Source organism: Akebia trifoliata, chromosome 5, assembly GCF_017979445.1.
Source record: "Akebia trifoliata isolate Shusen 1 chromosome 5, ASM1797944v1, whole genome shotgun sequence".
Lineage (NCBI taxonomy): Eukaryota > Viridiplantae > Streptophyta > Magnoliopsida > Ranunculales > Lardizabalaceae > Akebia > Akebia trifoliata.
In genome coordinates, this window is record NC_141379.1 from 31368779 (window position 1) to 31395027 (window position 26249).

Sequence of the window (26249 nt, forward strand, 5' to 3'; positions counted from 1 at the left end):
ACACATCAATTGTGTGTAATTCTTTGATAATTTACATAAGAATTTGTGAGTCATTTGTAAAAATTGGTGTGGCAATAGCAATTGTTTATATTAATGGTGAGCTCGTCAGTAATTATCAGTGAGATCGTTGATTATAAAAGTGACAAACACATTGAAAAACATGTTTTGGGAATTAAAATTAATAGTGTACCGAAATTGAAATATTACATTATTCAACGCACGATTTGGTAATTTATCCATCTTTATTTATAATTAGGGTATAATAAGTGAAAGTTGGGGTGCCAATAATAACTTTCTTTAAAAACGAAGGTTTAGAGAGATTGGGATATTTCTCAACTTTGAAGGGCGAAAATGTAAATAGCACTTGGGTTTTTTGGTTTAGTTTGGGGTCTGCCCAGTAAAAAAAAGACTATAAAAAACTCACTCAATCACACTCTTCTTCGTCGCCTTGCTCTCTGTGCTGCTTCCGGCTTCCGTCAAGTTGATCCTCGTCTCCGATCACTCTCCGTTGGAGTCACCGAAATTCGGTGATCCTCCCGGACTGAAATCTATCTTAGAGGACACCGGATCTACAGTTCCGGTGAGTTCCTCTCTCTCTCTCTCTCTCTCAATCAATCAATCTTTGTTCTCCATTAGGGTTTCAGTTTGGATTTCATATCTGTTGATTCGAATTACACAGGTCTGTAGATCTTCCAATCCAAGAAGTATTTGATGTTAATGTCCGTCTCCCTTTTTTAGGGTTTGTTAATGTGAATATGCTGGTGATATTTTAAGGATTTTTGTTGTTTTTGTTGATGTGATGTTGTTTTCTGATCTGATCTGCTAGTGTTGCTGCATTGATTTGTGATTTTCTTTTTCTGTTTCTCCTAAGAGTTGCGAAGTTGATTCTTGAGAGTTCGCAGTGGTGGAGAAGGTCAAAAGGAGACAATCTATTATATATATGTTGTAATGATCTTCAATGTCAACGGATAATACAATAAAAGAAAGATTTTTAGGGTTTAGGATGAGATGCATACATGCATGTTATATGATTGGTGAAGACTGATTTTTCTTCACTACGAAATTATAAAGGTGAAGGTTCTAAGTTGGAAACCTGAGTAAAATCTTTGCCATTTCCTTAGATGAATGAGAAACGAACATATTCATCAAAATGTAGTAGTAGCCATTTGGTGAAATTTTAGGGATTATGATAATTTTGGGTTCTTCCTGAAAACCCATTATATTCAACTTCTCTAAAGACTTTGTTTTTGTTCTTGAGCTTTGAAGGTTGAAGAAGATAGAATCTTGAGGTTGAAGGGTAAAAATTGTACCTTAGAGGTTGAAGGCGATTGGTTTTTAAGGAAAAATCACGGTTCTTATTTTGAAAAATAAAAGAATATTCAATACAAGTTCAGTTGAAGTATAAGAATGAAGGTTGAAGATGCTGGGTTTTTAGGAAAAAAATTGAGGTTGCAAAAAAGATCAACTTTTTAGAGAGGCAGAGTTCAAATTTGGAAAGGTTCTAGAAAAAAAAATATTGTTGAAACCCTTATATTGCGCGGGGGGGAGCCATGATTTGGTGATTAAATGGCAAATCTCCGATTCATCGACTAGTTCTTATTTAAAAAATAAATCCTTAAATCGATTGGCCTATTTGACTAATTTTTGAAAAATTCACCAACTTTTGTGTCAGTGAGTAAAATTGAAGGGATGAACAATGTTCATGCAACGTTGGTTTCTTCAGAATTAGGATGACATTACCACCTAGAACCAATTGCACCCCAACACTTAAAACATCCCCGTGTACTCCATTGGTGTGACTGCACACCCAAAGAAAAAAAAGTTGTATTCCTTCCCTTCAACAAGAGAAAGAAAGAGTCCTCATCCTTTGTTAGTTTAGGGGAGATTTATTTGTAGGAAATTGAGGGTTTGGTGGCCATTCCTAAGGATGGTCAATGTGCATGCATGCACATTCACTAATAAAGAGTGGGAGTTAAGTGCTTGGGTGGCACTATGCAACTCAATCCATTATAAGCTATTGGTGGATTAAAGGTCTGGTCGAGCCCCAGCTTATGCTTCTATTATAGAATAGACTTTGAGAAAGAGGAGACTTTCATTGAGGAGATTTTTTTCCTTCAACAAAGAAAAATAAAGAGAAAGCTTCTTCTTTGTCCTTCAACAAAAAACAGAGAAAGAAAGGATGGGAAATGGTTTGTTGGGTGCAACTGGTAAGAATTTAAAAATACCTAAAATGTAGATTTTTTTTCTAAGGTTGGGTGTGCAAGTGACTTGTGGAGTCTAAATAGTTGCCAGATGTATTTTTGGGTTCAAAGACCATTTTCACCCATTAGTTACTAATCTCTAACCCACTTGTCTATCGGGAAATAAAAAAGTAGAAGATATATACTATACATAAATACAATAACATGCATAGAAAGCACTTCCAAGTAAATATCGTATTGAAACTATATGCATAGTATAGAAATTACAAAAATGTGGGTGTTTTAATTTACTTGAACACAATATTGATTAATTAAATCTTGGTTGTGTCCCAAAAATGTCTGGAAAACATTGCAGTTACATCAACGAACTCTGTCGACCTGAACACTTGTATTTTTTTTTCAACAATCCCCAAAAGCAAGAGTAAGAGACTGTTGGATCCCAATAGATTTATGTTGTTTCATGCACTCTGATTGGGAAAATTTTTCGAGTGTTAAGACTAAACTTACCTGCTATTACTTTTTTTTTGGATCATGTGACAGATATAACAAATATGTATCTCAAGGTAGAATTGCCCTGGAATGTAGTGATCCCTCCAGAAAATCTGGATGGGAAAGGACTGATGCTTCAGAGGTCCATCATCATTCGCCTATTGGAGGACATCGCAGGTCGGAAGGCCACCAAAGATCATGGTTATTTTATTGCTCTAACCACTTTGGAGAGCATAGGTGAAGGGAAGGTGAGGCAGCAATCTGGGGACGTTCTCTTCCCAGTTGTCTTCAAATGTATCACTTTCAAACCCTTTAGGGGAGAGATCTTAACAGGAGTTATAAACAAGATCATGAAACAAGGGGTTTTCCTGAGTTCCGGTCCCATTCAAAAGGTATTTCTCGCTGCTCAGAAAATGCCAGATTATCACTATGTAACAGGCGAGAATCCAGTTTTCATGAACGACAAACTTTCGAAGATAGAGAAGGATGTGGAGGTTCGGTTTATGGTACTTGGGACAAAATGGATTGAGACTGACAGGGAATTTCAAATTTTGGGCAGCTTGGAGGGTGACTTTCTTGGACCCATTTCATAGTGTTCATCTTCTCAGGTTGAGTATCTGAAATAGAGAGGCGGTTGTGCCCACCGACAGCCTTGATGTTTATATGTTTAGCTGGGAACCTTTAGATGTTTTTCTATGATTTGGATAGAATCTTGGATTTGAAACTCTCAGTTTCTCACAGCTTAATGGAGTAATTTTAGTTGCTTGGAACGTTGCGACAGTGCATTAGAAGTAAACCATCTCTTTCCTTTCATCCCTCTAAAATTGGACAGATACGGATTCTAAAAAGAATCTATCTGAGGTATCGGTCAAGATTTCATCTTGACAAAATTTCAATCGATAGAAATATATATATATATATATACAATTTCTTGAAACCTCAATAATTGCTGTTATGAATGGTAAATGACTAAGCAACGGAGCCTGTTACTATTTTTCTTATTATTTTACCCACACGATTCAAACTCCAAACTCACCATTGGTTGTTCTTCCAATCATTCTTGTTATGGCCCGATGTAACAGCATAACTTCTCTTACTCCCATCATTAATCTCACAGCCACCAATCAGTTTTAATTCTTAAAAACATATCAGATTTAATTGTATACTATGGCCACCCGTATTGAAATAATCAACAGGGTTATTTGATGTTCAAATGCCAAAGGAAGTGAGTCATCAAACGGGACAATTAGAGAAAAGAGCAAATTCAATCAGTTAAAACTGAACTTCCAACAACTTGATAGTTAAATTTGGAGAACAGTCAGATCCTCATCCATTAAACCAAGCAAGTGATTCTTGCTGCCAAGATATGATTTGGTGATGTGCAGTAGTGATCGATGACAATACCTATAAGGAATGACAATGTATAACCATACTTTCTCTAGGTACAAACTTCCAAAGTGCCTGAACAATTGGTCTTACATGTCAAGGGTCCGTCCAAAGGCATGCCAATAAGCCAACTTTGTATATCGAACATGCCAAAGGATTGCCACAAATTTAAGAATCATGATTTTCTGACAGGAAAAAAACCATTTTGTCTGTACTCAATTGACATGGCAAGCGCACAGAATCATAATTCTTTTTCTTCGGGATATGCAAGGTAAAAATCTACGATTTTGTGCACTTTCCATGTCAACCAAGTACAAACCAAGTATTTTTTTTCTCTTTGGAGTCATTTTATCATTAGACCTCTTTTAAGGTCTGGAGAAAATGTTATTCCCAAGAAAATACAATTTGTAGGTATACGACAAAAACAATTTTCAACCCCTTGGAAAAATGGTTTTTCTTGTGAAAATCCTAATGTTATTTTCTCATGGCTACCCCCACCCCAAAATATAAGTTAGTCTGACATTTTTCTAAGTGCAATCAAACACTAGCAATTCTATAAGGAAGACGACTTTATTGGGACATTTTCTTAGAAAATTAATTTCCCAGAGAAAATGGATTATCTACAATCATGTACACCCTTGAATAAAATATCCTTACCTACCAAAAAAAAAAAAAAAAACAATATTATGAATATTACAAAACACCACTTACACAACATTAATTCAAAGAGCTTCTAGACACGGCAAAAGAGCACTACTTTTATGCCAAAACCGTGTCGATGGGCTTCATAGCAGAGAAAGCATAACTATATAGATTACTATTCTTGCCCCTTCCAAGTGTAATAAGATCACGGAGAAAATATTTTCTTAGGAAAATCAATTTTTCCGAAACTGAACTGTTTACTTGTGTTAAATTGCACCAAGGAAATTGTTGAAAAGTAGCTGGTTCTTCAGTTTTGGGGGTAGGGGCAATTGTGAGAGAATACATTGTGACAGTTCCTGCTCTTATGAAAAAAATCAATTTCTTGGGTGGTCAGGTTAGACAATACTTCCCCACAAAACATGCCATCATAAACCTGCACATACATTTTCCAGCTGATTTTCCCATACAATCAGAATAGACCTGAATTCATGTATTATGTGTAGATCAGAAATGTTCTATGTATGAACTTGTCATCAAAATAACTAGAACTTCGTTGATAGAATATAGCCTTGAAATTGAAAATCTAAACCATCAATAAAGATAAACATAAGCCATGGTGTTCCAAATCCAGAAAACACTTTTCAGTGACCACTGCGCACTATCTATTGCAAAAAAGCACTTCACCCTCCAAAAGAAAATCATACAATAACATACAAACTTGAGTGAATGGAAAATAAACAAACCCAATTATTCCTCCTCCAAGTTGATTGAGTCCTTAAACTTCCCATATAGAATCCGCTTTAGCTTGGCCATCTGGGCAAGCACCGATTCCTTCTCTTCCTCCAGCTTCTCTAAGTTCTTACTCGTCACCTCTTTGATCTGTTCTATCCTGTTCTCTACTTCTTCCCTTGGCAAATGAGTAAAAACCTCCCCTATCTGGAACCTCACCATTTCCTCGTCCGTGAGGATCAACTCATTGCTTGCATCCTCCAAATTCTCATTTGTTTCCTGTAGAAAACAGCCGATATAAAATTTTGAAATGCATCTGTATAGAGACACCAAAAGAAACGAACATGAATGAGGAAAAAGTGCTGATAAACACATTGCTTCACTGATTGAAGTAATGGGTTTTCCATTGTGATAGTATTTGGTATAATATGTATACTGGGGGAAGGAGACAGTTCATAGATTGAGATCTTCATAATACCCAGAAACTAATGAAACCACATTCATATCTCATGCTTGAAAAGTTTATATTTTCTGTCAAGTGAATCATGCCAGTTAAGAGTAGTTTAAAGAAAGGAAACCATAGTAGATAATTGTGCCTTCTCAAACCTTCAGAATCCTCACCATAGACGCCATAATCAACAGAATCAGAAAGGTCACATAGTGGACCACCAGTTTTTCTGGAACAACAGACCAGATCTCCCTAATTGAATAATAAAGAGTATGACATGGTTGAGGACATTACCATGCAGCCGAAGAGAAACATTTATCAGATGGACAGTCTGATATGGCCATACAACAGTCCCACATAGCAAGAAAACCCTGGTACTCCAGTGATGATTAAGGAGTTTTGTGGCATCAAAGTGACTGATTTCATAGTTAATTGTGGGGAATTGATTCATGATGTTAACTCATTCATTTAGGCGAGGGGTCTTGTGCTTGTAGTTTGTCTTTGCAATGCTTAGGGGAATCTCTTGCCTTTGTTCTTGCTTAATTATTTAATAATATCCCAGTTATTTATCAAAAATAAATAAATCAAACTGAGATACCAGCCATCAACATAAGCATCTAAAATTTCCCCCTTTTTTTGTATGTTCTCATTAACTAGAAGCATCCTAGGTGTGCTTGAAGGTGCTAAAAGAGTGAGAAGATATCCAAAAGATTGTGGATTGAAATAGTGAAAGGACCCCGGGGTTGGCTCAATGGTAAAACTAGTGACAAGGATCTGCTCCCACTAGTCATGTGTTCAAAACTGGGTGACCTCCTGATTTACCTTATTGCATGTTGGGAAATTTCCATAGGGACTAGTCCTATCCCAAAATGGGTGTGGAATACCCCACGTTCTCAAAAAAAAAAACAATAGTGATAGCGGATATGAACACACTTTCAATAACAGAAGATGTGCCTCTGCACTTAATTGAATGGAGGAATAGGATCGTTCATCCAATCCCGAAACTTTGGGATAAGGCTTCGATGATCATGGACAAGTACAAGTTTTTCACTGCAAATCGGTTTAAAAATAAATGTTTTGAGTCTGCAAATCTTTCTTTGAGGTTCCTTGGTATGTTCATGTGGGGGTCACATTTACGATATTGGAATAAGAATCGGTTTGGTTGATTTCAAAAAGGATAGGAAGTAGCTAAGTATGAGGCTACCTCCAACGAAGTAGTGGAAAGCTTCAACTTCAAGAGTAATGTTAATCCATAGGGAAATGGGGCAATATGGTCTATTTTTTATTTGCTAAGTGAGCAAAGTGGTTAAGGTGGGTTCAAGAGGTTTGAACCTAGGTCATGGGATCAATACTCCACACTCCATTACCAACTTAGCTAAGTTGGCACTTTCAGGCGATATGGTCTAATTTGAGCTCACATTTAGTAAGTTGGTTCTACGCTAGCATTGTTGTTTTTAAAATCTAGTTTCCTATGTAAGGTTGTGATATATCCATTACTATATATGTACGAAACGAAATCCCATTGTGGCCTCCTCTTTAAATGTAGGCCAGATACTTTGAAGGAAGGCTTTAAGCTCTTGAAAATAATGGTACTTGGGACCTAGTTATGCTTCCCTAAGGGAAATAGTGTTTTTTTTTTTTTGTCTATGTGTGTGTCATCGTCGAAACTTACCCCAAAGATTTAGGATCAACTAAATGAATTATATTCCTCCATTCAATTTTTTCCACAACCGCATTTGGCCTTCCTATCTCAATTTACATTCTTTTAAGCCTTCCTCTCACTATTTTAGAACCTTAAATTTGTATATTTCTTCCAACTAGGGTTGTAATCGGTCTTCGTTGAACATGTCCAAACCATCCCAATTAACTCTCTTAATTTATCTTTTACTTTTGATAGGTACTTTCTCTTAGTTTACCATCTGTTATAGCCAACTCATTTATTTCAACATCATCATATCAATTGCACTCAATCTATTAACAAGATGCTTCTTGACCGCCAAAACATTCAGCTCCATTATAATTAGTCTTAAAACGCCTTATTCACTTTTAATTATACAGAGAACACCTTCCTCAATCTCTCCATCATTACATATAATAAACTTGAGATAACAAAAATGATTGCTTCAGGGTATGTTCAGACCAACAATTGCGCGTACACATTCTTCATGGATTTCAGAACTAAATTTGCACTCCACATACTTAGTCTAGGATCTACTTATTTTAAAGCCCTTGGATTCCAACACCTCTCTCAATAATTCTAGTTTATGTTAACTCCCTCTTTATTTTTATCAACTAATACTACATCATCATTTACAAATATCACACCGATGTACATGCTTTTGAATATGAGTAGTCATTTCATCTATAACTAAAGCCAACAAATATATACTCAAAACCGATCCTGAAGTAAAACCCATTTATCTCCTTTTCATTCACTCTTACACCAATCACATTTCTTGCACATAGATCTTTAATTATGCCATATACCCATTCACGAATTATTTCTCACACACCAAATAACTCTCTAGGCACGTCATTATATTCATTCTCTAGATCAATTAAAACCATTCTCTGATTCTCGCTCTCTTCTCTATATGTCTCTATCATTTGTATAAGTAGAAAGATTGCCTAGATGAAACCTAATTACTTCTCCTATACATTCATTTATCTTAACCTTTGTTCAATCAATCTTTCTCATAGTTTTATAATGTTTGAGCTCCAAACCCTTCAAAGAGATCAACTTTCTTCTTTATAATTACATATTACTTCGTTTAGATTCAAAATGTGAAGAAAAATCAAGAAGTAAGGAACAACGCAAAGAACTAAAAAAGGGAAAGTTTAGTTGATGGGGATACCTTAGCAATCTTGATCTCTTCTTCAAGCTCGTGAAATCTGTTATTTAATCTTCCGAACTGATTAATGTTCTGCTGATCCTCCCATGTCACCTCCGTCTCTGATCCTCCACCCTTCAAACCGTACCATTAAATATAGATAAATAAATAAATCTCAGATCCAAAAAACCTAAGTAAAAAAAAACTAAATTAGGGTTTTTGTAGGGTTCTTACCTGCTGCATCTTTTTTATTCAGAGCTTCAACTACAGAATAGGTGAAGAAAGCTCGTGTGTATTGGCTCTGTGCGCAGTTTGGTTAGACGGATCGATCCCATTGTTACTTTGTTAGTAGAGAAATTTTATTGCCAGACCAACTTTTACTTTACTCACCCCAATCTTCAATGAAAATGTTTGATGTGTACACATCAAATTCTTCTATGTTATTTCTACCCTTTGATTTTTTTTTGGTCCAACTAGTCTTACTAAGTTAGTAAGGATTTCACCCTCACTAAGGGTCTTTGGGCCCAACTTGTCACATCCAAAACCATGATCCGATGCTTCCGGGTTGTAGAGGATAAAATTTTGTGAACTTTGAAAAAAATAAAAAATTCTAAAAATAAAGTTATTTTCTCACTGTTGAATTTTAATTTTAAATTTGGGAGTTATGTGAAAATTTGGTAGCCATCCATTTTAAAAATCGTTGATCAAACACAAAGGAAAAAAATAATAAATTTTAATGAATTTTTCCATGAAATCCACAAGGTTGTGTTGGATTGCCAATATGGTAATCCATTTGAGTAAAATGACTCTTAATAAGGCTTAAAATCTTTACTAAGTTTAGTAAGGAAATTGTTTCTCTTTATTTTTTTTTCAACGATGATGTACTTATTTAGATGGAGCATCGTTGAGCAGAGGTAAGTTGGAGGAATAATTATTATTATTATTTATATTTTTCAGACTAATGTCCTTGCCGTTATCTTCCACTTTAGGCCAAAAATTCTTTGATTTTTTTCCCCACAAACTCATATTGCCTACAAAGGATAAAAACATGTTGGAAATATTGGTTTAGAATTTGAAAATATAATGAAAAGAAAATAAAAGACTTTGAACTTGTTTTTTTTCTTAATAACGTTATTTGCTGTCTTCTCAAATAAAAATGTTCGAAGATTACAAATGAATTTTCAAGATACAACGAGTCCAATCTCTTCGTTACAAATCGTAATCTCGTAAAGGCAGAGAACTGCCTTGATGACTGAAAGGAATTAAATACCAAAAACAAAAGAAAAAGAATCTAGAGTAATAAGATTCCTTCTGTGTGTCCTCGAGAACATTCCCTCAGTCAGTAAAGGCCATGTAATCACTTTCCATGATGCCCATTTGCTAGCTTAATCGTGCCACACAATCTATTAATCCCTTGGAAAGGGTCATCGATGCTTCTAACTCATGAACATTTGGCCTTTTTTTTTATGGACCTACACAGTAAAAATCATTATGATTGGTGTTTCGGACTCATCTTTTGAATAATTTTAATGGACTTCATGATAGGCCACTGGGATGACTCGTCCATCATTAAAAACACTCAAATATCACTAAACATGCCCACAGTTTGCTTGTGTTAGAGTTAAGTTCCACTCAATCCTCTACAACGGAAATAACTGCTTTTATTCAATCTTTCTCAGTTTTCCATCATCCATCTCAATATTATCATTATCTCCAATATGTTCAACCAAGTGACGATATTGTTTAATTGCCAAACATTCAGGCCATAAAGCAAAGGTCTTCGGAAAGAAAACGACCACCACATGCATTAGGATCATCGCTTCTGGATAGCAAAAGAACCCAGCATAGAATGCATGCCCGAAAGCCAGAAAGAATGGAAATAATCTTCATTTGTAATTAAATGCATGAAATCCTGAAAAAAACTGTTCATGATAATAATAATAATAATTCATTTGTTACAAACAAGTTGAATGAGAGAATCATAGATTATGCGCGTGCACAAGCACACACGAAGATCAGAACTCAAACATACGAAATATGCTTGAGAACAGGTACCTGGTCGCATAAATACCGTAAAATTTTACCCATGCAAACGTATGCTAGGAAGATACATGTTGAAGCCAACGGACTGACAGAGACTAAGTGAGTAAGACCAAAGCCACCATTTAGATTATTGAAGATGTAGACGAAAAAAGAATGATAGGGTCTTTTAAGAGAGCGGAATCTTCCGAGAATAGACCAGCATCATCACAAAATCCTTTCCCGAGGTGCCTAAAGATGCAGATACTCTTTGCGATGTCGATGCAGTTTGTAGCCACAAATCTACCAAGTTATGCAGTTGCAATGTGGGGACCAATGCCTGACCGTGACATGTAATCTCGACCTATGAGACAATAAACCAACCAATTTACATTTTTAAATAATAATAAATAAAAAATAGTCAATGCAACAAGATGAATGGTAAGGCTGTCCTTCATTTGTACATATTTAGTATCGATAACTTACATTTATCCAAGCGCATACAAAAAGAAACATGTCTACATGTTATGCATAAGATAAGGAACCTCAAATTTTTGCAATATAATTCATGTTTAATACACAAATTTATGTCTTTTTATAAAGAATATAATTTTTTTTTTTTATAAATATAAATTATATAAATGAAAAGACGAAAGGGAGGCTGAGGTAACCCCCAAACAACAATATAAGCAAAACAACAAGAAAAGGAGAAAGAAAGCAAAAATACATGCCCTGCGTGGGGCTACGAGTCACAAATGTTATCCCAATTAAAAACAAAGAATATAATACAACCGAAATTCTCAAAAATATGGAATATAAGTGGATTTTGGGCTACCTGCATCATCTGAGTGGGATCCGTATTGTTATAATGGTTACTATGACCATTATAATAGTGACCATTTATTCTGTTTTAGTTCTATGTTTTAATATTTAGATTTTATATGTGAAATTATTAAAATGTTATGATAATTCTAAAATAATGAGACACTGGTATTTATAATATATAATGCAATGCAGTATGACCTAAAGATGATTAGAATGCTATTATAATGGTTATTACAGCCGTTACTAAGACATAGGTAGAAACTCAAGGAATGTTAGGTTACAATGCATTCCATGCATCCCAAGAACAAAACAAACGCCCACTGCTCCATTATTATGTTATTGAGCTTGCAATGCAGAAAAATATTATTTGCTAAGGTCACATTTGGATTTGATTTTGGGGAAGGAAACAAAGATGAACTCACCTCAGCTTCACTTGTAAGATTAAGTTTCTTCACAAGATACTTCTGGATGAACGAAACTGGTAAACTACCATCCCTATGATAAATAAATAAATAAAAACAAGTTAATATCAGCACCAAAATTCATGTCAGGAAGGTGGTGAAGCTTTTATCCGTGCTTGGGAATGAAATGTAGTGTTCAGGGAAAAAAAAAAGTCAATATGAAATAAGAAATTTGCAGACATACAAGGAATGTTCATTATAGTCATTTACAATTCCAACCCCAAACTTCTGAAATAAACAAGAAGTAACAGTAGTGAACTTCGATGATGGTCATCTCTTATTGACCAAATAAAATTTAAATCCTTATCTTAACTAGTAGTAAATAAACAATAAGAAACCAAATTGAGTATGGTTACTACTTGTTTAACCATATCCATCATTTGGGAACAATTTTAGGCATGTTCATGGTTTAAAATATCGTATTGATTGAATGTTTCGGTTAATGAGAAAACCGATACGGTATCGGCCTATACATTCCCGAATCATTCAATGTTTCGAGGTAAATGTTTCGTATCAGTCTGAGCCAATACCAATACGTATTGATCTATACATTCCGATATTTTAAACCATGGGCATGTTAGCTTTAGGATAATTTCTATTCTCAGTCCATTTATAATGTGGGTTACTATTTTTTGTGTGTTGTTAGTATTAACAGGAGTGTGTTAAAGTTGCTATCTGTGTCATTCAAAAAGTTGGAGAGTATTAGAATATAAATCAAAGGCCACTGTCCAGACACTAAATAAATCCTTAAAACCACTCATCTTGTTTGTGAAGCCTTAAAAAATGCAGTATTGGTGCTGTTCAATAGAAGACTAAAGGTTGGTGCAAACAAGGTATTAAACTTCCTAATAGCCCTAAACTTCATTCAGTTAAAATACAAAACTACCTGTAGAAAGTTTAATTTGACTTGGAGAAGTTCTGTCAAAATTAACCAAGTTATAGGAGTTTGGAAAAATGTTGCTAATAAGCTAGAAAATGCACTGATTATGTGATTGAACAAGAATGGTAAAAACACTCCTCATTATTTAACAATAAGCAATCAATTCAAAGATGAAGGAATTAAGTAAAATTAAGGACATGGTTCATGTTAGATGCATTAAGGGCAATGTGGGAGGGATCTTGGTAAAAGATGAGGAGATTGGGTAAAAGTGGAATAGTTACTCACATAAAGTATTAGATAAAGAGCACATAAGGAAGAGGACTAGGAAGAGATACATGACAACCAAAAAGGTGATCAAAAGTGAAAAGCACTTGAGAAGGTAGAAGGGAATTTAGGACCAGATAGTATTTCAATGGAGGTATGGAAATGCATGGGAAACACTGGATTACTTTGGCTAACCAAATTCAATATTATTTTGAAGACTAAGGAAATGTCAGGTGAATGTAGAAAACTATCGTAGAATTAATATAAATATTTAGTTACACCGACTATCAAGATATCAAATGAACTACACTATGAAATAAAACTAGGGGAGATAGTTTTAAAAAAAAAAAACAAGATCAAGACAAACAATCATAGAAGAAAACCAATTTTGTTTTATGCGAGGGAGATCAACAATTGAGGAGACAATCTCCTTCCATGGAAAAATTAAGTTCTTCGAAAAGAAGAGTAATCTCTACATTTATATTGACTTGAGAAAGCGCATGACATAGTACATACACAGTTAATTAAGTGGTTTATGGGTAGTTGGAAAGAAATGGAGCCCAAGTGAATATATTGACATAATTAAGGTTTGATAGGTATGTGTGAAACTGTGAGTTATGGGTAAGATCACAACATATTTACCTTTTTCATGAGTTTTATGAGAGAGAGGAGTGCAGTGGAGCTAGGTTTTCATGCTAGGGATTTTCTCACTTTCTATTAAAAAATAAATATAAGCAAATGCATTAAAGCATATGGAAATTTCACTTGGACAAGCATTTGGATAAATATTATTAGAGTAATAGCTAACAGCTTCTATCCAACAAATATCATGATACTTTGCAATGGGAATTGAGTCCAAGTACCAGACTTGCCTCATAGGGTACCTGGACAATATAGTTAAATTATTAAAATAATTTATCCTTTTTAACATAAATATTTAGGTACAGCTAAGCCATATCCATACCTAGATCCAAGTCAACAAACATCTAAAATGCAACATCATTGGAAATAGTAACCCTAGTCATACAACTGGTCAAATATTTTTATAATATTCTATATATGATATGTGCTTGCATACACAAACCATGCCATATCTTTTCCAAAGGCATTTCATGTAAAACACACGTCCAAGTTTATTTTTCCCTATTGTACCAATACCTCTATTACAATACCAGCCAAAATTGACAACTACGGTATGCTTGATAAATGTGAACCTTCTTAATAATTTTAACACAATATATACTGCAAACAAAAAGGAACACTCTCTTAAGAAGAACATGCTTAAGGCCAAGGCATCGAATATATTTTAGGGTGTCAAACAAATCTAGACAAAATTATGCATAATAGGAATAAGTGACAAACTATGAATATAGAGTTAGGTAGAGAGGGTCCAAAGGAACAAACTTTATCCTCAAGTAACATGCAGATATCTGTGGCAAGGGTGCATCTCCTTCCCTGAAATCATTTACCACGATATGAGCAAACAAACAGAGGCACAAAAGATAAAACTAAATTGTCTAACTTGATGTCTCTGAGAAAAAATGAATTCTTTTTTATTTCAGATTCTAAAAGGTTTCTTACTGTTCTTCAGAAGCCACTAATGTGAACCAAATCGGACTGGTTCTTCTGTCATTCTTAGCACTTGATGCATCAAGCACATCTTGAGCTGATAAGCACGGCTCCCTTGAAGCAGCGGACCTTTTTCGACCCATCCTACGCAATTTTCCAGGTTTGACCAATCCTTGAGACGATGGAGTGGAACCATTCTTGTAATCCTGGCCTTTTGATTTGTGTACATGTTCCCTAACTTTAGTTCTAGGCACATGTACTTCACAGTCGGGAGCATCAGTTGCTTCTGATTTGAGAGTGGAGCCTTGAGAATTGTACTTAAATGACTTTGTTCTATTTGCAACCTCAACTAGGCAGTTTAAGGGTTTCCAGAGATCAACTTTCCCTTCCCATGGTTCATCGCCATTCTTTGTATCTTTATTAGATATGTGATGGTTAGAAGGCTCGGCATTGGAAAAATTCTGCAACAGTTAAAAAATTAAGCACACAAAGACATGTTAGTAAAATATTCCATGATCTTGTATGTGGGAAAAAAAAGTACAGAAAACAAACAAACAAACCAATGTGAATCCTCCTTTACCTGCCTTCGATTTTGAGCAATCTTGTTTAGGGTCTCAGGTGAGCTTGAGCTCTCCGGGCGATCTTCGAGAGGATTCTCCTCTTTTTTAATGGGTTCCTCAATGGAAAAACTAGATCCACGTAAAGTAGCGGCTTTTCTTGCAACTGCTTTTGTTCTTCTTCCAGTAAAGCCGGTCTGCGTTGATACTCGAGGAGTGCTAACCACCAGAGATGAGAGTGATCTCTCCTTTCTTCTAACTGGCAATGAAATTGAAGGCAAAACTTCAGGTGCCTTAACCTTTCTTCTTTTGAAAGGGAAAATCTTGGCCCTTACATCTTGTAAACTGTGGTCTGGCCTGCAAATTACCAAAAATCAAAGTGTTTGCTTGAACAAACATGAGCACATATCAATCCAAACCTTGTTTTAGTGAGAAAAACAAAGGGTATCTTCAAATAATGGAAATCCATAACATAATTTAAGTGGAAATAAATAGGTTAACCAGCCTGCATCAAGAACCATGTGAAAAGACCTGTCAGGACAATTAAGATTGTCACACTCCAAACTTCTAACACAAATCCCCATGATTTTGTTTTAGTCTTCGAGGCGTGAGACACACATCCCCATATATAAAGTCTGATAAAGATAGTTTATCCATGTAACATGTTGGGGTTATCACACCCAAATTAGTAAAAGAGCAATCCAATGGCACCGACAATCCTATTAATAGACATGTCACACAAACATAAACTCCACACTAGTAGTTCAACAATGAGTTGTGCACAATTTCAACATACGGCACTGATTTCCGTAAAGCTTCTTGATATAGAAAAATAAATGTCAGAAAGTGGATAATTTGATCATTCGCATGCAGATCGTCATTAGGCACTTGTAGAAATACCTTATATCAATAATTAATTGACCATTAAGCATTCATTTCTAAATTCTTTTATCTTCTTGTCTCAATGAACTCCATTGTACTCAGACTAACCAACAGAGCATCACTTAATACTTCTACTAAGGTTTAAGTCTCAAGAGGTATTGTCTCCAACTATGATGAGGCAATCAATGAAAAGGACTTTTTCATTAGCTAGTGTGTGAATGGATTGGAAACTGTACCAAAGAGCAGATTCACCGCACAACAGAGCACAATCCCAAAATCTCACTTTCTCATTAAAACCAAACAAAATCCAATATCATTGTTGAATGAAGGCTTTGTCATGGAGATTCCATTCCACATACTAAAACCACAAGGAGTAATAGGATAGGGTCTGCTATCGTTGATTTTGTGAACTACTATTGAAGTAGATAGTTCTTACCCATAAGGCACTCGTCTACTTATTGAATCTCAAATCCATAACCACTTCCATAAAAGAGCATCGTTCATATTTTTAAAGTGTCTCAACTCGTGCCCACCAATACTCAAGAAGATGACATTCATGATGGTTATCTTTTTATCCCAAAACAAGTTTTTAACTGACTTCTTTATCCTATTCTCCACGTTCATCGGAATAGAGAACAAATATGAGAAACAAATAGGAAGGTTTGAAACGAATGCTTTAATAAGGGTGATTCTACCTCCGATGGACAAGTACATAACTTTCCATGTACCATTGAACTTTCACCACTGGATCCCATACCGTTTTAGATCAATAGCTAGCTTCTAATGGAAGACCAAGATAAGACATCGGAACATGGATTGTCCTTCATGCCAAGCTAACCACCACCAATTAAATCTAGTTCACATCCCCAACCTTATCACCACTCTTATGAATTAACTTGAAAGCCTAAAACCGCATCAACAATTAAACATACCTCGAAGCATGAATTTGGTCTAGAGAAGCTCCAAAAAAGGATGATGTAATCCATAAAGTGGGAATGAATAACAATTGGTCTTTCCCCCCCAACCTTGAACCACTCATTATACTCAGATCTGTTATCCTTTAAATCAATCTACTTAGAGCTTCAATCACAACTATAAAGAGAAGGAGATGATGGGTAACCTCACCTAGGTCCTCTAGAGCTTCTAAAGAAGCCAACAAGAGAACCATTAACTAGAATGGAGAATGACGCCTTATAGACATGTCGTGATCTTTCTCCTCCATTAGATCCTCAAATTCACAGGATGTAACTTCTATTTAAAACCCCAAGGGATTGGCCTAGTGGCAAGCCGAACCTTGATAAGCTCCTCAAGAAGGGTAGGTCAAGTGTTCAAAACCCCACCAAGCAATGAATTTCTTGGGGCCACCTCCAGGGTCCGGTTGACCTTCAACTCAACTAGTTGCACATAGAGCTTTCCAAGTGGGCGGTGCGTGTGACCATGGGATTAGTCTCACCCGAAGGGTAAGGATACCCATGATAAGCACACAAAAAAACAAAAACTTCTATTTAAATTACCATGTAGCTTTAAGCACAGTAATAATTTTCACATGGCAATATAACTAAACCAATTGGCAAAATTTTGAAGTGTTGAACCAATGAAGAGAGAGATCATAGATGCTAGCAGAACATTAAGTCCGAAAAAAAGGATTTGACCTGAGCTTCTCCACCGGAACACAACCCAAATCGATATTGCATATAGGGCAGCAATCGACCTCCTCATCTGTGAGTTTCTCATATATGCATTTCCTGCAGACTGGTTTGAACATCAAATACAAGTATCAGATATTTCCCCTTAATAGAGTCAAAGACATTCTCAGAAAACTATGTAGCAAAGATGATGACATGTACATCAATGTCTAACACCAACAGGAAGTGTCAGCCACACCAACCCTCAACAGAACCAACATGTCCCTTCTGTTTGTTCCATATGTTGAGCAATATATTCTCTAAGATACTTCTGTTAATGATCGGTGTACGGTATAAAGAAGTTTTGATAAAATGGTGTAACTTAAAAGGGAAACATATTTTTCCTAAGCACATTTTACGTATTACAGAGCAGTAAATGTCTTTAAACTCTATCTAAATGTCTTTAAACTCCATCTAAATTCAGCCAGAGAACACTTTACTTCACTCAATAATGTGAGAAGGAATGAGTGACATTTATTGCTCTAGAAGAGTGAAAAAAGCTCTAAAAAAATTCAACTCCCAATTAAAAAAATAATAGTAATATTTCAAAAAGACATTTAAATAATCTAAAGAAGTTGTCGGGCTCGTTAGCATGTAAAGAAAATACATAGGTAAAAAATGTTTTTCAACAAGGAAAATTCTATAAAATGCTTATGAAATTGAACACTTAAAAGAAAAGCCATTCTCCTTTAATAACCATAAACAGAAATTAGTTGCTTCAGAATTAGTCCTCCAAAATAAAGAAAAAGCTGAACAATGCCTTTAGGAGCTTCCCTGTAGGTGCAAAACCTGCAGCCATCAGAAGCTTCCACAAAAAACCCAAAAAGTTCATCGAAGTTGTTAACCACGTCAAGGAACTCAAATTTATTCTCGAATGCACTCTATGAACAGCAGCCAACACAAGACCATACATGGGATCAAAAAGATAAAGAATTACCTACTTAGACACAATGCATACATATGCAAGAAATAACCAGATTGCCCCCATAAGCACCACTACCAAACTTCCAATTCCAAATGTGAGAGAGTCTCATTTAAATCAATGTATTATTCTCAATTCTCAAGCTGTTTCATCTTTGACAGATATGTTAAGAGGAGTGAAGATAGTCAAATTGACCAAATTCCAAACTTCAAAAGGGAGGAAGACCCATTTGAATGTTGTTCGTCTTGAGATGTTTCGTCCGTGATAGATTACTAATTGGAGTGAAGATCTTCAGATTGTTAACAATATACGTAATTAGCAAAGCTGGAAAAGCATGGAAGAAACAGAGTTTTGTGCCCCTAATCAACTCAACCCGTGAACTATATCTTTTCCAATCAAGTCCTTACAAATGTTTCAACTACAAGTACAGAATTTATTAATTGATTGACTTATTATTTAAAATAAACAGGAAAAATAAAAGAAACCATCAATTTCTTACAATATTATTTTCCAATGGAACCACAAAATAGAAAGATAAATTGATCAAACAAACATTCAGCTCCTATTTACAAACAAGGTGAAACCTTCATAGTCTTTAAAGCCTAAAACAAATTGTTTCTAACCTTTTTGGTGAATCTAACCACATCAACAACTTCAAATCTTACAAATAAGATAAACCAAAAAAACTAGAACAAGACCACAAACTCTATTGATCTTCTTTTTCTTTTCTTTTTTTTTTTCCTTTCGGTAGTTAAGCTTCAAATCTATAGAGCAAGAGAAATCCAGATCATTAATAAAATTCAAAATACAAACAACCCAGATCATAAAAACGCAAAACATGATAATCTCATATCGTAAAAACGAAAAATACGAGAAACCCAGATCATAAAAACGCTAATTATGCACGACCCAGATCATGAAAAATAAGAAAGACGAAGAACCCAGATCAAAACAAGCAAAAAGGAACGAAATTTAGAACATAGAGAGACTTACACGTATGAAGGCATTCAGATATGGTCGTAGCTTCTCTCAAGAGATTATTACAGAGAGGGCATTTCATGCACGCCATGAGAGCCTCCTTTCGAACTTTGACCAACTGACTCGTCATCTTGCAATCTTTCGGCGCAGCTTTATGGACGTACGCATAAGGTGCATGTTAGCAACAAGCAACGAAACATGAGATTTGCATTCATGCCTCCCAATCTCTATCTCTAAAACTGCATTGAGTGGGATAAACAATGAGAATCAGAATCAAGAAGAAAATAGAAACAAAGAGACGCTAAAAAAGATTGGTTTTTTGGGTTTCATGGAGTGTGGCTTGAGACACAAACGGCTCTCGATCTGTCGAAGAAGAGAACAGAAAAACAGATTTTTAGAGGTGATTCGAAGATGGGTTTGGATTTTTGGTGAAGAGCCGACGTGGGTTTTGTTGGATTAGGACAAAGGAATCGTGGATGATCTATTCGAGGACGAAATCGAGAGATTTGACGACGCGAGAGAAAGAGAGATTACGGAATACGGACTCGGCGTTTAAAAACTCTGAAACTCCACTCGACTCGAGTCTATTGGACTCGGAAGCTTGTGAGGCCCGAGTTTATAGAGTTGACCCGTCAAACTAAGAAATTAAAAAAAAAAATTCTTCTTTACTGCGTGGGGAGTGAGGACGTGGGGCGAAAAAACCAGTTTTAAACGGAGGGGGTGTTTGGATCAATTCTTGTACTAATTATAAAAGGGTTTCTCATGCATAAATAAAGCAAGAATCCGTTTTCTATACTTTTTTTTTATATTTTTACACTTAAGTGACATTTTGTGCATTAGAAGAATAATATTTATAAGATGCTTTACTCATACTTTCTTAATTGAGAACAGATCCTATGTAGCCTATTTTTTATGTAGTTATTTGTAATTAATATCAATGATTGAGGGTGTACCACGCCATCAAGACAAGTACATCAAGTCGTTTAAATTTATAAGTTTAGTGATTTTTTAATTTTTAAACACTTGATTTGAGAACAAAGTTTTTTTAAACATTTTTTAAGATTGATCTAAACCACGAATGCAAGAGGAATGAATTGTTATTTTTTTTGTTTCAATTTGATGTTTTGTAGGTTGTAAAACAATAGTTACAAAGAAGTACAGGAAAATTGGGATACAGCTCCCCTCTTGATCATAATTTTTTTTATATTAATAACCAGAGAAAAAACACAAACAAATCGGGAGGTCGAGCTGACCTACACCAAGAAGAAAAAAAGAAATAAGAAAGAAAGATAACGTAAAATACATCAAGTTAGGTCTCTGATAGATAACAAATAAACTTCAGCGAATTAAAAAGTCCTCAAAGAATACCCTTTTAAACTCTTTAAAGATTTTGCACCAAAAGAATAAGAGCCCAAGGACCAATAAACATAACTCTTGAGATGTTTGTCCCTTTCCTTCGAATATTCTAGTATTTTTTTTTCTTTTCAAACACTTTAATTAATCGCGAATTGAGTTAGACCCCAAATCAATCTGTTGGAAGATCAAAAATCATTTCCTCTTGACAAAAATTTTCGATGATAGACATAGAAAGTGACTTGACACCCTCATCTTTAACTTCTAATTATTAGATTTTCTCCCAGAAAGAAAAACACATCGTCTTCAAACTATTCAACCCTTTCAAAAACAAAGGTAAAACATTTACACAAAAGATTGAACTTTACAAATATTGAAGAAAAAAACACGAAGAATTTTGATAAAAATTTGAAGACAATGGCATTTGAATCATTTTCTTCTGATTTATCAAAGAATTTCTCATTAGTTGGTGGTGTGCCATCACGTTGAAAACATGTGGATATCTCAAATTTTCGCCAAAACCTGGAGGAGTAAATCAAAATTATCCTATTTCGTATGACAGATCAAGAAAAGCACGATTTTAATTATAGATTTTCAATTCAATTATCACGTAAAGCAGCCAAACGAGTTTCTAAATTTTGGATGAAATCCAAACCTAAAATATGAAATCATAATATAAGTGCACTTTTGTACGCAAGTTTGTATGAGTTGAGTCGACCCAATTAAAACTCGTTTGTTTTTAACCAGTAAGAAAGTTATTACCCATCAGTTCTACAATTCTGCTAGTGTAATCCAAGTACATAGTTCGTAATCTGACATAGATCCTCCTCTGATAAACACGTGGCTTGAGACTTTTTCGAAAGACGCGTGGCACAAAGGGTATTTGAAGTTGTACTCGAATCTAACCATAGGGGGAGTATGGAGTACAGCATCAACAATCCATTGGAGTCTGCCACATGTATGATGGCTAGATTTGGAATTGAGAAAACTTTTGATATATCTATAGGTATCAATCCTGTGATATCTTCTGATTAAAATGAGATCATTTATATGAAAATGAGATGAAGGGGACTTCATTTTTTATCTTATTTTTTTAAATTTTCCGACAAAATCAGTTTCGGAACTATAGATGGTGGCTCTTGAATTAAAAGAGGTTTATAAATCGATTTTTTTTTTCCAAGACACGATCGAAGTAAGTGCTTGGTGATCAATTTGGAACTAATCAAGAGCTGAATTGTATTGATCTCGAATCAATTAATTGTTGTAAAAGATTTAGATTAAATCTGGTAATTTATTAGATTGTGTCATTTTCAAATGATTTCCTCTTTGGATCTAATAAAAGTTTTCTAAGATAGGATTATGATGGGGTGCTTTAGAATTGATTTGGAACTGATCAAATAAGAGGTTAACCGATCATATTAACAATATTGTAATGAGTAGTGCTACACTATCTGCGTTAGACAATGGGTTCAATACTGAGTTGACCTGGCAGTGTACAGATAACCATAGATTTATTTTCTCAAGATACAAATGAGAAAATTAACAATTCTCTATGCAATGCCAGGAAAGGGTTCCAATGAGTACCCATTTAATCGAAATCAAATCGGAACCGGAAACCCCAGTTCAGATTCCCTTTTTAACGGAATCAATTACAGTCGGGTCTAAAATATAATCGAACCGATAGGAACCAGAGCCGTTAGGTTCTATTTGATGGGTACCCATAGGTACCCAGAATTGATTTATTTTGTCAATTGATTTATACTATAAACGATTTAAGGTATTCTTTTATTTAAAAAATAATGCATGTTATGTAAAGTTCTTCAATTTTTCATATAAATTATCAATTGAAGCTTAAAATGAGTTATCTCTTCTAGAAAATTACTATTTTAAATAAGATAAATTTTTATTTTTGAAAAAAAATCATTAACTTAGATTTTTAGTATAACAAATTATAATTAAGTTAATAATTTTCTAGATAATATGTTAATTTTTTTGAAAGAAAACAAGTTTTATAATGATTTGAAATACCTTTTTTTATCATTCGATTATTGAGAATCGAAATCGGTGGATATCCGTGTTTTTTTACAGTTTCGGTTCTATTTATTTTGGAACTGGATTCGGAACCAAAACCAAAATAAATATATTGGTATGGTTCTAAGTTCGTTAGGAATTGAATTGAAACCGACCCATTGACACCCCAACTGCTAGGTCAAACCTAATGTTCGATGGAGGCAGTCAAGCATTTTCCTATTGTAATAGATTTGAATTCGATACAATAATTTATTAGATTGGGTTCTCTTCAAATTGGATCTCAACAATTGGGTCCACTTTTAATTTAAAAACAATCAAATAAAGTAGAAATTGATCCAAATAAGATGATGCGTAAATATACGAAACATATAATATAATTTATAGAAAAACAAATTATCAGATGAAGCTCTTCATTTGATTGGAACCAATCTAATATTTTATCTGATTAGATCCTGTCGGATCAGAACCTATTTGGAATCCAAACCCTAAATTAATTGCATGGGTCCATATCAGATTTCATGTCTTCGACGGATCAATTTGACAGCCTTTTTAGCAAAAGTTTGTATGGAGACCTACAAAGTCAAAAGCAATACCAAATGCGAAAGTCAGGATAGGTGGCGTGTAAAATGGGGGCACTAAAGATCCCATGTCGACTCCACCAACTCACATGTATTGAGTTTGGGAAAATTGCTTAATAGATTTTAAAACAAGATTTTCTTAGTAAAGCCTTTCCAACTTTAGAACGAAATTAAGTAAATTATCCAAAATGTTCTTTAATAGAAAGATAAGCTTACTCTCGACAAATTCTCTCTTAACTTATTGGAGATTTTCATCAATTATTGTGATAATACACCAGACATGGATTTCTCAATGCTTTAAAAGCCAACCACCACCCTTATATAGCCCACCAAACTCTGGACCTACGTCATAGTAAAGACTCAACCTATCTTTTTCGATTGAGATGTTAGGTTCGAATTGATGATCATACATTGGATGAAAGCTAATCGATTCATTCTGGTTTCTAGGTTAAACCCACCCTATCCAGCTTCTTTCGGATCCAGATCAGAAATGCGAGCGGGCTTAACGAAACTGCTGAGATCAGCGCGAGATCATTGAATACACTTCTCCCTACTATTATATATATTAGAATTATATTATTTATCGTATCGGGCTTTATTATTAAAAGAAAGCCTGCCTTATCCATAGAAAAGCATTGATTTATCAATTCAACACTAAGAAAAAGATCTCCTATACCCGGGTGGGAATAAAATCGCTTGTCCATTTCACCGGGTGTATGAGTTTCAGTTGAAAGATATATTCTTTCACGATAAAGTATAGAAATTCATCTTCAAAAAGATAAGTTATTTATTTTAATATAAATGTTTGGTAAAATAATAATTGAACTATCTAAACATATAAATAATAATAGTTAAATGTACATTTGAAGCAAATTTAAATTTCTTTTAGAAATAGTTAATTTGTCGTCTTTCAATTAGCAAAAGGAAAAGAGTTTGATGGGGGGCTCTTCACATGAAAAATAAATGGAAAACGACCTGAAGGCGTGATTTTGCTGTTTTCATTTACTTAAAATTTTGATGTCCTACCTCTGAAAATGACTTGTGATACACTCAATTGGGTCAATTAAGCCTATGAATCGTCTCTGATCAAGCTTCTAAACAAATCAAATATGAATATTAGTTTCTTCTTGCACTCCAAAAAGGATCAAATCAACCATGATTAATGATCAAAAGTTACCAATCAAGTTTATTATTTGATTATCTAATATGTTTTATGGACTCATCCGAATCAACTCGTGTGTAAGCAAGTTGACTCGGTAGGCGCTTAGTTTTCCAATTAAAATAATACCGAGTCGAAGGATTTTGGTTTCTTTTCCTGTGTAATACGTTTAAGAACTGATTGTAATGGATGTAAGGGCATTAAAGGCCTTGAGTTGACAGGTTTGCTTTAGAGTTGGAACAATTTTTCCAAGATTTTTTTTTTCTTGAAATTGGCTTTTCCTCTGAAACAGATAGAGCCCAAGCACATTTATTAACCTTTATGATAATGTGGAATCTAAGGGACCTTTGGGTACATAAATGATGACGCCTCACACAAGGAGGTGTTAATGGCATGTTTGGATACAAGGATTCTTTACACCCAACCCAGCCCAACCCAACATATTTCAATTGTTCTTCAAAATTCTTTCTTCCACTAAACCATAATATCTATACGCATCATGATCCTGATTCATGGATTTCTCAGTTCGAGAAATAAGAGGATTGAACCATTTCTTTCAACTCTTTTTTAATTTCGATAAATATTTGATCGATCGGTTTTTTATATTGATGATGATGTCATGGACAATAATTTCTTTTCTTTTCAAATGTTCTAACTTTCCTCTCTTTTGGCAGGTTAGGTGAATTGGACTCGTTGAACAAGTCTAATTTTATTTTGATTTTAAAGAAAATTTTATATCTTTAATAAGAAATACAATCAATATAAATCACAAATTTATCTCAAACAATAAGTAATTAAATAAATTTAAAAAATAAATAAAAATATTCATATATTATTATATAACCTCATGTTCAAATTGAGTTCAGTAACCTGAACCTAAACCTGAGCTCAACTCATGTTCTACATAACTTAACCCAGACTCGCTCATCAATCGGGACAAACTCTTTTTGGAGCCTTAGATTACGTGTCTTTCACCATGTTGAGTTCCTTAGACCCACAATACTATCTTAGATCACTCCCCAAGAGGTCATGCAAATTTGAAGGGCGCAATGCACATCGAGAACCTGGCCAAAGCATAATACCAAGTATCATCAATCTCTAGATTATTGAGACATTGTAGTTATAAAACTATATATACCACCACCTTAGTGGAATAGATATGTCCCACCATGTTCCATGTAACCATATCCATCCATTGGACCTAACTAAAAGAAGGGGAGAAGTTGTACACCTACACACTTTGAGAAATTTGAGATGCCCTACCCTTCATGATTATCCATAGTGACAAAATTCTGCGATTTTTTTTAATTTTTTTATCTTTGATTTTTCATAAGATCACAATTAATCATGATTTAAATAA

The 26249-nt window shown here is 34.6% G+C and overlaps 3 protein-coding genes across 4 annotated transcripts; 1 reads left to right on the forward strand and 2 right to left on the reverse strand.

Moving 5' to 3' along the window:
* Window positions 1-412: 412 nt before the first annotated feature.
* On the forward strand, window positions 413-3460 carry LOC147402193 (DNA-directed RNA polymerase V subunit 7-like). 2 transcript variants are annotated; one of them, XM_086443746.1, is made up of 3 exons: window positions 413-580; window positions 2557-2622; window positions 2742-3460. In XM_086443746.1, exon 3 carries the CDS (start codon window positions 2753-2755, stop codon window positions 3281-3283), a length of 531 nt encoding a protein of 176 aa, XP_086299872.1. In that variant the 5' UTR covers window positions 413-580; window positions 2557-2622; window positions 2742-2752; the 3' UTR covers window positions 3284-3460. The 2 variants fall into 2 exon arrangements, with proteins under 2 accessions (XP_086299872.1, XP_086299871.1); XM_086443745.1 differs by lacking the exon at window positions 2557-2622 and having other exon boundaries at window positions 416-580.
* A 1791-nt stretch (window positions 3461-5251) lies between these two features.
* AIP3 (ABI3-interacting protein 3) lies at window positions 5252-9117 on the reverse strand. Its single transcript, XM_086443747.1, has 3 exons — window positions 8961-9117; window positions 8751-8861; window positions 5252-5726 (listed from the first exon to the last, which is right to left on the reverse strand). Exons 1-3 carry the CDS (start codon window positions 8967-8969, stop codon window positions 5466-5468), a joined length of 381 nt encoding a protein of 126 aa, XP_086299873.1. The 5' UTR covers window positions 8970-9117; the 3' UTR covers window positions 5252-5465.
* Window positions 9118-10597: 1480 nt separating this feature from the next.
* On the reverse strand, window positions 10598-20296 carry LOC147402195 (E3 ubiquitin protein ligase DRIP2-like). Its single transcript, XM_086443744.1, has 7 exons — window positions 19784-20296; window positions 17836-17935; window positions 15325-15658; window positions 14757-15205; window positions 14580-14630; window positions 11993-12065; window positions 10598-11109 (listed from the first exon to the last, which is right to left on the reverse strand). The coding sequence occupies exons 1-7, from the start codon at window positions 19896-19898 to the stop codon at window positions 10936-10938; spliced, it is 1296 nt and encodes a 431-aa protein (XP_086299870.1). The 5' UTR covers window positions 19899-20296; the 3' UTR covers window positions 10598-10935.
* Between the last annotated feature and the right edge of the window lie 5953 nt (window positions 20297-26249).